Source organism: Streptopelia decaocto (assembly GCF_964273445.1).
Source record: "Streptopelia decaocto genome assembly, chromosome: 13".
Taxonomy (NCBI): domain Eukaryota; kingdom Metazoa; phylum Chordata; class Aves; order Columbiformes; family Columbidae; genus Streptopelia; species Streptopelia decaocto.
Genome location: NC_138668.1, coordinates 10057264 through 10073536, shown reverse-complemented (window position 1 = coordinate 10073536; position 16273 = coordinate 10057264). Strand labels below are relative to the sequence as shown.

Below are 16273 nucleotides of genomic sequence, written 5' to 3'. Positions count from 1 at the left end.
GACCTGACCTGCCTTGCCCCCATCCCATCTTATCTCCATTCCATCCCATCCTACCCTAGCCCTGTCCTGTCCCATCTCATCCTGATCTGTCTTGTCCCCGTGCCATCTTATCCAAACTTATCCCATCCCATTCTGACTCAACTTGTTCCCATCCCATCCTATCCTGTCCTATCTCCATCCCAACTTGTTCCATGGTCTCAAACCTCATCTGATCCTGTCCCATCCTACCCCATCTGTCCTGTTTCCATCCAATCCTGCCTTATCCCCATCCTGTCCCATCTCATCCTGCCCTATCCTATCTCCATCCCATTATCCATGCTATCCTTTTTTATGCTATCCCATTCCTATCCCTGTCTTGTTCCCATCCCATCTTGTCCCCAGGCCGTCCTGTTCCATTCCATTAAACCTCGTCTGATCCTGTCCCATCCTGTCCTGTCCCATGTCCACCCCATCCTATCCCCATCTCTATCCCTATCCCTATCCCTATCTCTATCCCTATCTCTATCCCTATCTCTATCCCTATCCTATCCTATCCTATCCTATCCTATCCTATCCTATCCTATCCTATCCTATCCTATCCTATTCCATACTATCCTGCCCAATCCCCATCCCACTCCATCGTACCCTACCCCATCCTGGCCTGCCCTATCCCTGTCCCATCCCATTCTACCCTTCTGATCCTATCCTGATCCTGTCCCATCCCACCTCATTATATCCTCATCCCATCCCTGTCCCTGGCAGCCCCCACTTCCATCACCCCCCCAACCCAGGGTGCTGTGCCCCTTCTTCTGCCCTGGCCCTGCCCCATGGCTCTGCCCCACAGTGTGCCATGGAGTCTGGCCCTGCTGTGTGGGGTGCTCAGGGGGCAGATGATGGGTGCTGCTGTGGGTCACAACAGGCTTTGGGGACTGGAAGGGGCCAGTGAGGTCACAGCAGCCTTGGGGCTGCCATGGGGCTCAGGAGTTTGGCAGTGACAGGGGTGACATGGCTGGCAGTGGCCACGGGTGCTGGCAGAGTGCTTTGGGGGCTCTGGGGCCTGGCAGGGATCATGGGTGCTCATCAAGGGGCTTTGGAAGCTGGGAGCCAGGGGGAGGGGGCTGGCGGGGGCCATGCGGGACCTCAGGGACCCACCAGGCTCTGCAGGGGGGCCAAGTGATCCCCTCTCCCCCCTGCCTAAGCCCCCTCCAGCACTGCCTGTGTGGGGCCAGGGCCAGCGAGGGCCACTGGAGCAGGGACAGAGCAAGCCATCGAGGGCATGGGGTGGGGGGAGTACAGGTGGCCTGCCACCCTGGGTGGGCAGGATTCAGCCCTGCAGCACAGGGGGGCACAACCCCCCGCCAGCACCCCCAGCCCAGCCCCGCCCAGGAGCTGGCAGGACAGGTTCTGCCTGGTCCCTGCCTGTCCCCCCTGGGCCCCCTGCCCATCCCTCAGCGGGAGGTCTCACCGTGGGGGGCTGAGGCGTACCCCCCGTCATGGTCCCCACCCACCCCCCATCACTCCACGTGCTCCCCTGCCACCCCCTGAACACCCCACACTGCTGCCAAGCCCCAAACCCGTGCCAGCAGCTGTCCCTGCCTGCTGCCTGTGTGTGGCAGGATGTCCCGGGGTGGGGGCGCCGTGCACCCCATCTGGGAGGACTTTGGGATGGGAGGAGCGGGGTGACATTGGCACCCAGTGAAGGGGCTCTGGTAGCCTGAAGAGAAGCGAGGCTGGGGACACTGGGCCACGCTGTCACCACTGTGTGTCCCCATCCCCGCCGGGGCCACCGCCACCAAGATGGGCATCGAATCCCCCCCCCGCCCGCTCACACTCCCCCAAAAGACGCCTCAGCTCATTTCCATTTTTATTTTTTGGGGGGAAGCACCGACATTGATGTTCACACCCCACACACCCATTTTTCAGGAAAAAAGTCTCAGGGAATAAAAGATGAAAACGAGGTGGCAGCTGTTCTGCAACCATCGGTGCAAGGAGGAAGAGGAGGTCACTGCTGGGGACACAGCAGCTTCCCCCCCACAAATAAACATGGGTGGGGTGTAATTTCAGCCAGCCGAGCGGGACAGTGCTGCCCCCCTGTGTCTCCCCATTTTGTGGCGGGGCTGTTGGGGACACAGCAGCTGCATCCGCCCCCTCTGAAAGAAAACACGGGTGGGGTGTGGCTTCGGCCACCCGCGTGAGTGGTGCCCCCCACCACGTGTGCCCCCCCTTTTTGTGGCGGGAGTGGCGGGGACACAGGGGCTCCCTCCCCCAAAAAAACCTCACGGGTGGTGTATGACTTCAACCAACCGTGTAGGAGCGTGCTATCCCCCTACTCATGTCCCCCCCGCTTTGTGGCGGGGCTGTTGGGGACAAAGCAGCTGCCCCCCCCCCCCCCCCCGCAAAATCCCCACGGGTGGGGCGTGTCCCCGGCCACCCGCGTGGGCCAGCCTTCCCCCCCGCCGCGGGCCCCGGGGAGGGAGTTCCCCCCCCGGTGAGGGCTGCAGCATCCGGGCCGGCCCCGCCACATCCTGCCGCCGGAAGGAGCCGCGGCCCCGGCGCCCCGGGACAACCCCCCCGGGGGTGACGTCATACGGAGGCCCCCGCCAGGAGTGACGCCAGCTGCGCTCTGTGACGTCACGCGGCGGGCGGCGCAGCGCCTGCAGGGAGGGGGATTCCCCCCCCCCGGTGTGACACCCCCCGCCGTCCCCGGTGCGGGAGGGGGGGGAGGCCGCTCCGGTGGGCGCCGCCTCACGCTTCCTGCGCCACCGTTGGGGGTCCCACCCCCGCCCCCGCTCCGCCACGTCCCCGGGCGGGGGACACAGACACACAGACACAGCCGGGGGGGGGCTCGGCTCTGCCGCAGCGCCGGGGTGACCTTGCGCGGGCGGGGGTTGTCCCTGCGTGTCCCCCCAACGGGGCGGGGCTCCCCCTCCGGTGTCGCCCCCCCCCGCCGTGCCCCCCGGTGCCCCCCGCGGTGGGGAGGGGCCGGCCCCGGCCCCCGCCCAGCTCCCGCCCGCAGCCGGGGCCGGGCCGGTCGGTGCGGGGTGGCCATAAATCACGGCGGGCAGAGCCCCCGCCCCGCCGCCGCCCTCCGCCGCCGCCGCCCGGGGGACCGGGGAGGGGGGGCAAAGCGTCGCCGCCGCCCCCGCCCCCAGCCCCTGCAGATGTGGCGGAGCGGCCCGGCGGCCCGGCAGCGGGGGGGCCCGCTCCGCCAAGCCCCGCTCCCCGCCCCGCTCCCCACCCGCCGCCGGCGCTGAGCCCCCGCCGCAGGTACGATCGCGCACCGGGGACCGGCGCTTTGTCGCGCCACCGCGCCCGCGCGGGGGAAAAGAGGAGGAGGAGGATGATGCCACCGAGGGGGGGGACACCCTTCCGGGAAGCCCCTTCCCTGCCCTGGGGGGAGCGCCGGGACCCTGCCCCGGGGCTGGGGGGGGGTTCCCTTGGCTCGGCACCTGCAGATCCCCCCTGCCGTGGGGAGCGATTCGGGGTGGGGGACATGGCCCCGCTGCAGCCCCGGGGCACGAGGGAGGGTGTGGGGGTGCGGCAGGAGCTCGGGGCTCCCCGGGGGAACACAGGGAGGGCGGTGGGGGTGTGCAGAGAGGGGACCCCCCCACTGCCCAGCGGATGCCTGGGGGGGTGGCTGTCACCCACTGTCCCCCTGCACTCGGGGTGGGTGTCCTGACCTTGGCCGCGGGGTGGGGGCTGCGGTGTGGACGTGCTCCATGGCTCTACCGGGGCACGGCCACCCGCATGGACCCACGCCTGGTGTCCTCACCGTTTTGTGAGGGCGAAGGGACAGCTTTGGCCAAGTGCCACCACCCATCAGCTACTGGTCACCCCTAGTCTCCATCATGGGTGGCTATGGTCCCATGGCCTCGTGGGGCTGAGGTGTGGGGTGGCCAAGCCCCGGCTGTGCCAGCACTGGGGGGTTTTGGGGGCCTGGCTGGGTGACCTCTTCCCTGAGGCACCCAGCAGCAGGGGCCAGGGGCTTCCAAAATTGTCTTCCGTGTCCCTGACCATTGCTGCAGGGGCTTGTCCCTTGCCCTTCATGGAGAAAACCCTCTACAAGTGGCCACCTCCCCTTCCTCGTGCCTTTGTGTCACCCTGCTGTGACCACATCCCCCCCAACCTGGGGTTCCCGTGTGCCCCCAGCCCTGGCCCATGTGGCTGCTGAACCCAAGGCTGCTGATCCACTGAGTGACTGGGGACCAGCCCCAGTTGTGTGGCCGCCAGGTCCAGCCGTGTCCCTGTGCAGGGGTGGCGGGGTGCATGATGCTGGTGGCACTGCTGTGGGGCTGCTCCCCCGGGGAGTGAGCTGCTCTCAGCCCCCTGTTGGGGTCCCCACGGCCACTACGTGCCCGGGAAGTGGGGACCATGGCACTGGCCTTGGCTTGGGAAGCAGGGGACAGAGCCATGGTGACTTCTGGGGACATTTTGGGGGCCTGCCATCACCCCGGGTGGTGCAGGGTGGTGGGTGTTGGGCCACAAGTAGGATGTGCACCCCCTCGTTGCCCTGGCAGGCACCAGTGGGCTCTGGTGAGGGGTGGCAGTGCCAGCACCGTCCACAGTGGGATAAGAAGAGCCAGTGGGTCCCGTGGTGACCCATGTCCTGCCAGCGGCTTTGGGGATGGTGACCCAGGCAGCAGGGCCAGATGCTGCAAACCACCCCCCCACCCCGTCCTGGTATGGGGGGCTCCCGGGGCTGCCCGACCTTGGTGCCGCTGCCAGTCCTGCCAAGTGCCGGCAGCACTGTGCTGCCACGGTGGGGGGAATGAGCCCTGCCTGCCTTCCCTCAGCGCTGGCACCGCTCCAGGCTCGCCAAGCCCTGGGGTCACTGTCCCCTCTTGGGGCAGCGCGAGCCCGGCACTGCCGTCCCTCGCTGCCGCCATCCCCGAGCACACCGCGCCGCCGGGAAGGCTCTGCCCCACGGCCCCCCCTTGCCCACGCTATTCCTGGCGGGTTTTGTGCTGCAGCTGGGCCGGGGGGGGCAGACAGGACACCCTGGCCATGCCAGTAGCAGGGTGGCCCGGAGCCCTGGCACCCCTCCGGCTGCACTGGGGTCACCTGGGGTCCCCCAGCCCTGCCGGTTTGCTGGGCAGCATGGGGGGCCTGGTGGCCCCTGGGGGCACCCAGCCTGGCTGGCGGAACTGGGGGGGCTCCTCCCGCGCCTGGGCTCCATCCCAGCAGCCCCCGCCCCGGACTGGGAAGCCCCTGGGCCCAGTGCCGTGCCGGACTGGTTTGAACTGGCGTGACGGGGGGGTCGCTGGGCGGCCGGAGGGGAAGTGGGGCTGGGCTGGCAGTGCCTGGCGCGGGCAGGAGAGGCCTTAATGGGGAGGGTGGGGGGGGGCGGAGAGCTGGCAGGGGCCTCGCATGGGGGCCGCAGGTGCTGGGGTGTCCGGCCAAGCCACTGCGGGGCTTGTCCCCATCCCGGTGGGGCCCCCGCGGCGCCCTGGTTCCCAGGAGCGCCGGCGGGGCCGCGTGGTTTGGCAGCTGCCACCTGCCCGCGGCCGCGCTGGGAGCCCTGGCGTCAGCGGCCAGAGGCCCCTTTCCCACCCGCCCTGCCCGGGGTTGGCCGTGGCCCCCTGCCCGGCACTGCCTGCCCTGGGACCCCCCAAACTCTGTCCCCTGAGGACATGGAGGCATGGCCACCACGGCGGGACCAGCCTGGCTGCCTTCCCCAGCCTCGCTGTGGGATCCTCAATTCTGGGGTTCTGGAGGGCTGCCGGGGACCTGTCCCACTCAGAATTCCCAGCTATGGGGTGCTGCCCCCTGTTCTGTCTGTTTGTCCTTGAGTTGTGCCACCAACCTGTGGGGCACATGGGGGGTGGCTGGAGACCAAGAACCATGGAAGGCTCAGGGCGGGGACACCCTGGGGGGACAGTGACCCTGCTATGGGGCCTGCCCCATGGCTGTGGGGTTCAAGAGGGTGTCTCTGCCACTAGGGCTGGGACCCTGCTATGGGGCAGGCCCCATGGCTATAGGGGGCTTAGGGAGATGTCCCCCCCTCAGGGTAGAGGAGCCTGCTACGAGGCAGCTCCTCTGGCTATGGGAGCTTGGGACAGGGACCCCCCTGCTTGGGGCCAGCCCTATGACCAGGATGGTGGCACTGCTGGTGGGGGGTGCACGCGGGGGGTCCCCCACCCCCCTGGCCCAGCCCCACACCCCCTGCGGCTCCTCCGCATTCCTCAGCGTCTGAGCCGGGCTGGACCCCCGCCAGCGCAGGGGGGCCCCACCGGCAGGACAGGGCGGGGGCCAGGCCCCCCGGGGCGGGGTGGGGTGGGAATGGGGGGGCCCCCACTGCCACGTGTGCTGGGTGCGCCGTGTCCCCCAACATGGCCCCTCGGCTCCCCCACCCTGCCCCAGGCCATGCAGGGGGCTGAGGGGGCACTGCCGTGGGCCAGGCTCTGGCGCTCACCGCTGCACTGAGCTGCCTGTTCTCAGCCATCTGCGTGGCGGCCGAGCCGTGGGGGTGGCAGTTTGGGGAGGGGTCGAGGGGAGGACGTGGGGGCTGAGCGGGGTGGCTGGGCACTGTGGGACTGTCCGTGACATGGTAGGGGTTGGGGTCCCCCACCATGTCCTGGGAAGTGGAGGGTGCTTGCAGGCAGTAGCCCTGCCATAACATGCCATGCCGTGCCGTGTCACGCCGTGCTGTGCCGTTCTGCGGCAGGCAGCCCCTGCCCGGCCCCGGCAGGCAGTGGCGTTGGCCGGGGGGGAAGGGGCCCCGGCGGGGGAGGAAGCTCTGCCGCCTCCGGGGCTGGGGCCAGCGGGCTCGGCCGCCCGGGTCACCGCGGGACTGGTGGCCGCCACCGCCCTCCTCCACCGCTGGGAAAGGCCTCGCTGGGGCAGGCCCGCAGGGACGGACAGACAGACGGGGGGGCAGAACAGGGACACCGCAGCTCCGGAGCTGCAGGTGCCCGGCGGATTTGGCAGTCCCCGGCAGGGTTTGGTAATCGGCCAAGGGGCTGTGCTGGCCCCGGGGGTTGGCGGCACAGAGAGGACACGCTGGGGACGCACGGGGACTGGTGGGGGGGCCCCTGGTGCCATGCCCTGCCCTTTGCCCGCTGTGGGAGGGGGGACGCAGCAGGGTGGCTGGAAGGGACAGCACAGTCCCCATGCCAGCACCGCGGCAGCCGGCACCCGCTCAGCCTCCAGCCTGCAGTGGGGACAGCCATCGCTGCAGAGCTGGGCTGGGGCGATGCTTCGGGTGGCACTGGTGCCCCCATCCCCGCAGTGACCCCCGGTTGTCCCCCGCAGCGCCTGCCTCGGCACCATGCATTCGCTGGAGGAGCCGCTGGACCTCAAACTGAGCATCTCCAAGCTGCGAGCTGCCCGGGAGAAGCGGGGTCCCCCTACTCCCCGACCCCGCGGTCCCCAGCGCCCGGACACCCCGCTGGCCGGGGATGGCCGAGTGGGGAGCCGGGGCGGTCGCCGTGCTGTGCCAGCCTCACCGTCCGCTGGGCTCCTGGCACACTCCAGGCTGGGGGAGCCGCGGGACGGGCCCTTCCCCACCATGCCGGTGGTGGACCTCAGCCTCTCGCCCCGCTCCGGTGGGGAGTCTCCAGCCGGCAGCACCTCCCTCTCCCCTGAGCGCCAGGGCAGTGGGGACCTGCCCGGCCCACTCACCCCCCACGTAAGTACAGCCGTGTCCCCTCCCCCTCAAGGTGTCCCCAGCAGTGTGGACCGTGCCCGGGATAGCACTCCCAACCTTGGCAATGTGCCTGGTGCTGCTGGTGACACAGTCCCCCTGCAGCGTGTACACACAGCCCAGGGTCAATGTCCTGCCTGGCCCCCCTCTGCCCCCTGATCACAGTGGCAGCCCTGGGGTGGCCCCTGGGGGGAGGCTTTTGGGGGGTTCTGGGGCCTCTGGGGGGCTCTGGGGTTCTCTAGGGCGCTCCATCTGGCTCAACCCCATTCCCCACCGCCCCCACCCTGGGCTCTGCTCCAGGATTTCCAGTCCCTGCGCTACATCGACGGCCTCTCCAGCTCCTTCCAGTTCTTCCTGCCACTGGGAGCAGGGGGGGCCCTGCACCTGCCCCCCGCTGCTTTCCTGCCCCCCAGCAAGGAGAAGCGTCTCCCCCCCGAGCTGCCCCTGCCCAAGCAGCTCATCTGCCGCTGGTCCAAGGTCAGCGGGGAGGGATGGGGGGAAGGGGGCGATGTGGGGCTGTGGGGTGGGGGGTTTTGGGGCTTTGGGGGGCATGCAGATTCTTTATGGGGCTGGGGGTGGTGATAAAGGGCTGGGAGCACATGCAGGGGCATTGTGAGGATAGGGGGGGCAATGTGTGGGAGGTGATGGGGCCATGCAGTGTCATTTTGGGGCTGGGGAGGGGATGTGGGGCTGGAGGGCCATGGCAAAGCTCTATAGGGGTTGCAGGGGCTGGAGGAGGCGTGATGGAGAGCTGGTAGCCATGCAGTGATGCTGGAGGGGTGATACAGGGCTGAGAGGTTGTGCAAAGGGCTCTTTCCATTTCCCCAGATGCTGGTGCTGCTGCACATGGGGTATGGGGGGGAACTCGGGGGGGTTTGAGGGGCAGGGGCTGGCCCTGGTGGGGCTCCTGGGCCCCTGTGGTGCCCACCCCGCTTAGGCCCCCTCACCCCCAGCCTCCTGCCCACAGTGCAACCAGTTCTTCGACCTCCTGCAAGACCTGGTGGACCACGTCAATGATTTCCACGTCAAACCCGAGAAGGACGCGGGGTACTGCTGCCACTGGGAGGGCTGTGCCCGCCACGGCAGGGGCTTCAACGCCAGGTGGGGAGGGGGCGCTCCGGGCACCAGGGGTGTGCTCTGGGTTCCCTGGGAGGCTGTTCTGAGTCACCATAGGGAGATGGGAGCCCAGCACCATGGGCCAGGCAGGGGGAGGTGTCTATCCAGCCAGCCCTCCAGTGTGAGGTCCTGGGGAGCTGGAAGACCACACTGGCCTGGATGTCCCTGTTCCCTGGCCCCGTAGCCAGGACACAGGGACAAGAAGATGCCCTGTGGGCTCAGGCTGTCCCTGTGATGTCTCCTTGACCCTGGCAGGTACAAGATGCTGATCCACATCCGGACGCACACCAATGAGAAGCCGCATCGCTGCCCCACCTGCAACAAGAGCTTCTCCCGCCTGGAGAACCTGAAAATCCACAACCGCTCACACACAGGTCAGCGCCAGCTGCCGCGCTCATCCAGGGGAGCAGGGAGGCTTGTGGGGGGAGAGAGGGGACCCAGCAGGGCCGGTTGTGCCCCCAGCAGACCTGGTGCTGTGCTGTCCCGCAGGCGAGAAGCCCTACATCTGCCCCTACGAAGGCTGCAACAAGCGTTACTCCAACTCCAGTGACCGCTTCAAGCACACCCGCACCCACTACGTGGAGAAGCCCTACTCCTGCAAGATGCCGGGCTGCCACAAGCGCTACACCGACCCCAGCTCCCTCCGCAAGCACATCAAAGCCCATGGCCATTTCGTCTCCACGGAGCACCCAGAGATGCTGAAGGTCCACCCACCTCCCAAAACGCCCCTGGGCTCAGCAGAGATGCCCTACGTTAACGGGGCACAGCTCGTGATCCCCAACCCCGCTGCCCTCTTCGCTCCCCCGGGGCTTCCGGCGTTGCCCATCCCTTTGGCGCCGGCACCGCTCGATCTCAGTGCCTTGGGCTGTGGAGCTGCTGGTGCCCTACCCGCCCTGCCAGGCCCCGTCCTGCCCCTCAACAGTGGCCCCTTGAACTTGGCCAAGAGCCCGCTGCTGCCCTCGCCCTTCGCGGCGGGGCTGGGGCTGCCCGTCATGTCGCTGCTGGCCGGTGGGGCCAAGGCCGAGGGGGAGAAGGGCAGCGGGGCCGAGGGGCGGCCACCCAAGGTGGGCAAAGGGCTGGAGAACCGGAAGGAGAGGGGCGAAAGGACGGAGCCGGGGCGGCCACGGGCACCCCCCGAGAGCCTGGCGCTACTGCCGGGGGCCGTGCTCGACCTCTCGGCTGGCGTCAGCTCGGGGGGCAGCCCCGAAGCGCTGCCCCCTGGCTGGGTGCTCATCCCCCCCGGCTCCCTGCTGCTCAAACCTGCCGCCGTGAATTGAGGGGTCTGACGATGCCCAGGGCCGGCTGCTGGCCCAGCGGGCAGATCCCGCTCTCCAAGGTGGGGGGCATCTCCCCCTCCTCTCCCTGCAGCCCCCCAGCCCTGGCAGGGCCTCGCTCGCGCTTTTAACCATCACGAAAGAAGAACGGACTCTTCTGAGAAAAGCAATAATCCCTTGGCAGCCGGAGCTGGCCACGACCCTGTGCCAGGGGAGCTCTCGGGATGCAGGGGGGTTCCCCTTCTCCCCCGGTCTGGGCAGCTGGAGACACCACTATTTATTTCTTGACCAGCCCCCAGCTCTGACGGGGCCCCAGATGGGCTCATCTGCTGCTGCCGACTCGGTGTCTCCCTACCCAAGGCCTTGGCACAGCTGATGCTGGTGTGCGGGGGTCTGCAGCCCCCAGCCTCCTGCCCTGGGGACAGTGGGGCGACAGCTTGAGGACTGAACACTCCCACAGCCCAGAGCTGTGCCCAGCTGTGCTGTCTGATGTCCCCAGCCAGCACGGCTGCGGGCAGTGCCGCAGTCCCTGCTGCGCTAGGCCCAGCTGGCTGGGCACATGCTGGCCCGGTGCCCACCTGCGCCCCTCTCACTCCTTGTCCCCTGCCGCCTCCCCGGCCCTCCTCATGACAAGGCACACGGCCACGTGTGCTGCTCGCTGTGCCGGCTCCGCGCCGGGGCAGAGCCACCCTGTTTAGCTACGTTCATACCTAACCACAGCCCGCAAGTGCACGCAGGCAGCGCAGGCAGGACTCCAGGCACCGGCAGAGCTGATGCCGGTGGCACATTGGCACCAGCTGGCAAGACACCCACACCTTGGGATGTGTCACCCCACACTGAGGTTCCCTGTGAGCCCCCCACAGCCATGGAGCAGTGTTGGGGCAGGCAGGATGCTGCCGCGGTGCCAGGAGCGGGCAGAGCCCAGAGCCTCTCCTGGCGCACACAGGGGGGTCCCACGTACCTCCCACTGCCAGGTAGGACCCTCACCCACAGCTTTCTCTGAAGTGGGGTGGGGGGGTCTCCCCAATCCTGCCCCAGCCCTGCGGGGAGCCGGTCTCCCTGCCCTCACCCTCCTGGGGCCGGGGCGGCCGCCCGGCGCTGCCACAGCCCCCACATGGCCGCGGGCCATCGACCAGGCCACCCTGGCCGGTGCACGGTGTAATGTCTCCTTGCTCCTTCGTCGGTTTGTTGTTGCACATTCCAGGACATCAGTATTTTAACAGTCTCGAAGTGCCTTTCTATCGTAGTTTCTGGGTTGTTTTTATTTTCCTCCTGTTGGGCTCCATCGCTGGTAGCGTAGCATTTAAGGACTGCAGAAGTAAGAGATAAGCTAACGACTATAACACTATATTCCTCCAGGGGAGAGGAAGTTTATTAAGAAAACAATAAAGTGAAGTTGAAGTAAGTCCCTGTGTCAGTCTGTGACTGTGGTGATGACAGCGAGGAGCCTGTGGTGGGGACAGGGGTGCTGGAGGTGTCAGGTGCGATCTTGGGGCCATGACTTGCTCTGCCTGACCCCCAGCCAGTCCCCACTCTTCCAGATGTGCAGCCTCGGTGCTGGTGAAGCCCTTCTAGGGTCTGCAGGATGGGGACAGCTTGGTGTGTGTCCCCCATGGCCCCTTGCAACCTCACTCTGACCCAGCAGCCATCCTGCAGTGGGAGAAGGGTAATGGCACAGAGCTCTCGGCATTCCCGTGGTACAGAGCCAGAGGTATCCATGTGCTCAGACCAAGAGCATCCAAACGCACCACAAAAATAGCTCACACAGCCTCCCCAGTGCCATTTGAGCCCTGGCAGCCCTCAGTGCCCTGGGGACACCCCTTACTCCCCAGCCACCTCCCTCCTTCTCCATCCCAGGGAAAAATCCAGCCCCTCCTAGGGGCTGATCTCTCTGGGGCAGAGGCAGGTAAGTCCCCTCTCTCTCCGCAGGGCGCAGAGCAGCCAGGCCAGGCGCTGAAGGACACGGCATTTATTGGCTACCTATAAGTTAAGGGTGAAGGACACAGGGCGTGGAGGCAGCAGGAGTCACGTCTCGGCTTTCCATCCCTTCTCCTTCTCATCCTTGGCCTGGATGCGGAGCTCCTCATCCAGCCGCTCCTTGGCTCTCACCACCTGCAAGACACAGGGACGGGGTGACAGGGTGACGTGGAGGGACAGGGCTTCACTCTACCCTCCCTGCCTCATTTGCTGTGATGCTCAGACACAGGAAGGTGACAAGGGCAGGGCTGGACCCTTTGCTCACCTTGGACTGCAGGTAGAAGGAACCTCCCACTGACTTGTCATTCACCTTGAACAAGTGCTCGTAGTTCTGCCAAAAAGAAGTTCCCCATCAGGTTCATCTCCTCTGCCCTCCCAGCCCTGAACCCCAGCAGCCTCCCGCTCCCTGTGGCAGTGTTGGGGGTGACGGGTGTGATCTTGGGGACATGGCTGGCTCTGCCTGACCTCCCGGTGGGTGTCCACACTCGTGGCAGGCACCTCCAGGGACCCCACGTCCCCTTTCCCAAGCAGCACTGCTGGGCCAACGCAGGGGCCAAGCCTGGCAGTGCTGCTAATGCCCACCGGCTGCCTGCACGCTCCTCCAGCTAGGCCAGGGAAACCTCAGACTGGGATTAAATGGGCCCAGGGCAGCACCCACACTCCCTCTGGGGACCAGTCATCACCCCCACACCATACAGCAGCCGTGGGGAGGGCAGGGTCCTGCCAGCACCGTCTCTCCCCGGCTCCAAGAGAGCCTCTACCTTCTGGATCTCCTCTGGGTTGAGGTTTGAGACGTTGAGGATCTGCTGAGCCTCCTGGAGGCTGATGCCGATGATCCTGGAAGCGGCGGCGGACTGGGGCCTCTCTGAGCGCCCTCGTGCATCTGCTGCTGCTCGGCTTGCTGCCCGGAGACACCCAAGGCCTGAGTCCTCCCACCGCTGCCCCCCGGCAAGCCCCAAACCTCAGGCAGGGGCTGGGCAGCAAAGCCCATGGGCTCTGAGGTGCTCACATCCCAATTCCACCCCTCCATCCTCCTCACACTGTCCCCAGCCCGTGAGGGTCACCTGGACAAGGTCCCCAGTCAAGGGGAGGTGGCAGGAATGGGGTGGGGGGCGCCACCAGTTTGCAGCTGGTGCCCACAGTGAGCTGGGCTGCAAGCAGGCAGAGGGAGGCAGGGCTGGTTGCCATGTCCCAGGGGATCATCCTGCTCTGCCTTCTGGCATTGCTAGGACATCCTGCAGCCTGGCAGCGGTGCTGGGCATGGGCTGGTGCCTGGGATGGCTGCTGGGAGCCTGGCTCAAGCTGAAGCACCATTAGGCCATCACCAGGATACCAGCCTGGCAAGCGTGCCCTTGCACGGGGAGCAGCGGGGTGCCTGGGCAAGGGCTGGGGAAGGGGGCAGCCGTGCCTGGGGGGTGCGGGGCTCGTACCTGCAAACTCCTGGCGCAGCGCCCGCATGAAGGCCCGTCCGACCACCTGGGCCCCCACCAGGATGATCTGCGCCAGGTACTTGGCCTGCGGGGACACTCTGCTGTCACAGGGTCCTGTGCCACAGCCGCCTCCCCTTGAGCCCGGCCCTGTCACCTCTTCCCGTCCCCTGTCCTCTGGGCTCCTGCCACGGCCCGGCCCCGGCCTTGTCCCCTCTCCCCGGGCCCAGTGCCCCCAGAACCAGCTTCTCCCGCCTCCCCGGTCCCGCGACCCCCGGAGCCCCGTCCCCCCGCCCGCTGTCCCGTTCCCGCTCCCTCTCACCGCGTCCCCCGGCCCGCTGTCCCTGTCCCGTTCCCGCTCCCTCTCACCGCGTCCCCCGGCCCGCTGTCCCTGTCCCGTTCCCGTTCCCGCTCCCTCTCACCGCGTCCCCCGCCCGCTGTCCCTGTCCCGTTCCCGCTCCCTCTCACCGCGTCCCCCGCCCGCTGTCCCTGTCCCGGCCCCTCTCACCATGTCACCGCCGCCGCTTCCGCGCCCGGAGGTCACGGGGTCAGGGAGCGAAGGTCGCAGCGGCCACAGAGGCAGCCGCAGCGCGGGGCGGAGCGCCCCCCTTTACGCACTCCGGCCACAGCGCCCCCTGGCGGCCGCACCTCCCCCGGAGGTCCCGCCGCCGCCCGGGTTGCGCATGCGGAGAGCCCCAGGCCGCGGCTTCCTCGGGCCGGTCCCGTGTGTCCCCCCCCGGTCCCCGGTGCCCGCCCCCGGCCCGGAATCACGGCAGGACACGGGTGCTGGTGCAGCGGCTTTAATAGCGGGGCCTGCCCGCGGTGGGCACGGGGTTCAGCGCCGCTGCTCGGCCTGTCCCGGTGCGGCCCTCGGCCCTGCCGCGCCTCCCCCTCCGCCGGCCCGGCCCCGCCGCCTCCTCCTCGTCCTCCCGGCGGGCCCGGGCGGGCGCGGGGTCCCCGGTGCGGTCCTCGGGGTGCCAGGGTCCGGCCTAGTCCTGCGGGAGGCCCGGTGAGGTGAGGGGCGCGGTGGATCAGCACCGGCCCTTGGTCCCGCCCGTCCCCGGCACGTACCCACTCGTCCTCGTCCACCCCCTCGAAGGAGTCCTGCGGCAGCGGGTCGTCCCGGTTGCCCAGCCGGGCCACCATGGCGCTCAGCAGCTGCGGGGAGGCCGGGCAGAGCCGTGGGGTGCGGGGCAGCACCCCCAGCCCAGGCCCCGCCGCTGCGTGCCGCCCCAGCACCCACCTCCTCCTTCTTCTGCTCGTCAGACTTCTCCTCCAGGTACACGGACGCCGGGACAAACTTCCGCGCCGGAGCCTCCTTGGGGGCCTCACTCACTGGGAGAGCGGCATCGCATCGCCGTGGGGCCGCGGAGCTTCGCCCCACGGCTGACACAGACCGCACCCGTGCCCGCGGGCCTGGGGTCCGCACCCTGGCACTCTGCACCCACCTGGCGTCATGTCTGCCGGCCGCAGGCTGGCACGGCGCTGCTGCCCGTCCTGCCCCGCCAGCCAGCTGCTGCCGCCCAGGGCCGGCTCCCACCAGACGCGGGTCGGCAGGTAGATATCGTCCTGGAAATACTCCTTCTGCGGGGCAAGGGGTGCTGAGGTGCTCCCCCACCTCCCACACCACCCCAAACATGGATGGGTCCCCTCCACCTACCTTCACGCGTGGCACATGGAAAGCCACGGGCTCCAGGGTGCTCTGCCCGAGGCGCAGCGCCCGGGCGAACTCCACCTCCCGCACCTCGCACACCGTTTTGGGCAAGAAGACGAAGCCCTGATGGCGTAGAGGTGTGAGAGCAGCCTGCTGCAGGTCTGGCAGTGCAGGCAGGGGGGTCAAGGACAGGCAGCACTGCCCCAGTGAGCCCCCCCTTTACCTTGTGAGGTTCATTGGAGGTGAAGCTGTTGCACTCGAGGAAATAGGGGGGCTCGGGAGTCACCTCGTAGAGGAAGACTCTGGTGTCACCCTGGGGACAGAGCGAGATGGGGGCATGGAGGGTCACTCCACACTGCTGGGGTGCTATAGGCAGGTAGCCTCCCAGTTTTTTGAGGGGGCAAACCCTCACCTTGCCAGTGAGGAAGACAACACTGGTATCCTCATCATAGAATGGTAAGAGGGTGGATGGGGCCACATCGAGGCCGAGGACGGACAAAGGTCCCTCAGGCAGAGCCTGCGCCCGGTACAGGAGGATTCTCCTCTCGCTGCGGCTGTGGGGAGGTGACAATGCAGGGGGGCACGATGTCCCTTGGGGGCCCAGGCCTGTGTCCCCCTCTTTACCTATCGAAGCCAGACACCAGAATGTAGTCGCCACCACAAACCCAAACCAGACGTGCTCCACGGCTCCCCTCGGGACCTGGACCCTCCTGTGTGGGGTGAAGATCAACCTGCCAGCTCCAAGAGAGCTGGGGGTGCGGGCAGGGAATTCCCTCCCGCGGGCACCTGCCCGCACCCCCAGCTCTCCATCCCATCCCCACCGCTGTGATCATACCTGTTGAGGCTGAGCGCTGCGCCGGGGCTCGTAGAGCCGTAACCGGCTGTCTTTGCTCACCGTTGCCAGCTTCTTCCCATCAGGGCTCCAAGCCAGGCTGAAAATCTGGGGAGACAGATGTGTGTCCCCTGCCTGGCAAAACACACTCCTCGGGTGTCCCCAGATGTGTCACCTCTTACCTGATCCGTGTGTCCCCACAGGCACAAGGCTTCCCGCCTGGCGCTCAGCTCCCAGATCCGCACCGTCATATCGTAGGAGGAGGAAACCAGGAGATCAGATGCCACGGGGTGGAAGCGGATGGAGTAGATCTTCTCCGTGTGACCTGGTAAGGGTGGGTGGTGTGTAGCTGTCCCCACTTGCTCTGGGATG

At 67.6% G+C, this 16273-nt stretch overlaps 3 protein-coding genes across 5 annotated transcripts in view; 1 reads left to right on the top strand and 2 right to left on the bottom strand.

The window, feature by feature from the left end:
* The first annotated feature begins 2990 nt into the window (after positions 1-2990).
* On the top strand, positions 2991-11416 carry GLIS2 (GLIS family zinc finger 2). Its single transcript, XM_082064107.1, has 6 exons — positions 2991-3246; positions 7231-7606; positions 7922-8098; positions 8589-8722; positions 8993-9111; positions 9227-11416. Exons 2-6 carry the CDS (start codon positions 7247-7249, stop codon positions 10012-10014), a joined length of 1578 nt encoding a protein of 525 aa, XP_081920233.1. The 5' UTR covers positions 2991-3246; positions 7231-7246; the 3' UTR covers positions 10015-11416.
* On the bottom strand, positions 11362-14058 carry PAM16 (presequence translocase associated motor 16). 3 transcript variants are annotated; one of them, XM_082064110.1, is made up of 6 exons: positions 13924-14058; positions 13419-13503; positions 12750-12889; positions 12254-12319; positions 11992-12123; positions 11362-11589 (listed from the first exon to the last, which is right to left on the bottom strand). In XM_082064110.1, exons 1-5 carry the CDS (start codon positions 13924-13926, stop codon positions 12037-12039), a joined length of 381 nt encoding a protein of 126 aa, XP_081920236.1. In that variant the 5' UTR covers positions 13927-14058; the 3' UTR covers positions 11362-11589; positions 11992-12036. The 3 variants fall into 3 exon arrangements, with proteins under 3 accessions (XP_081920236.1, XP_081920235.1, XP_081920234.1); XM_082064109.1 differs by having other exon boundaries at positions 11362-11661; positions 13924-14056; XM_082064108.1 differs by having other exon boundaries at positions 11362-12123; positions 13924-14056.
* Positions 14059-14199: 141 nt separating this feature from the next.
* Positions 14200-16273, bottom strand: part of LOC309445381 (coronin-7-like) — a 36918-nt gene continuing 34844 nt past the window's right edge. The window contains exons 19-28 of the mRNA XM_082064105.1: positions 16084-16226; positions 15905-16009; positions 15694-15779; positions 15482-15623; positions 15293-15382; positions 15076-15192; positions 14864-14999; positions 14659-14750; positions 14487-14573; positions 14200-14410 (exon numbers count right to left, since the gene is read on the bottom strand). Coding sequence (XP_081920231.1) covers positions 14405-14410; positions 14487-14573; positions 14659-14750; positions 14864-14999; positions 15076-15192; positions 15293-15382; positions 15482-15623; positions 15694-15779; positions 15905-16009; positions 16084-16226 — 1004 coding nt within the window. The 3' untranslated portion in view covers positions 14200-14404. The remainder of the gene's footprint in view (positions 14411-14486; positions 14574-14658; positions 14751-14863; positions 15000-15075; positions 15193-15292; positions 15383-15481; positions 15624-15693; positions 15780-15904; positions 16010-16083; positions 16227-16273) is intronic.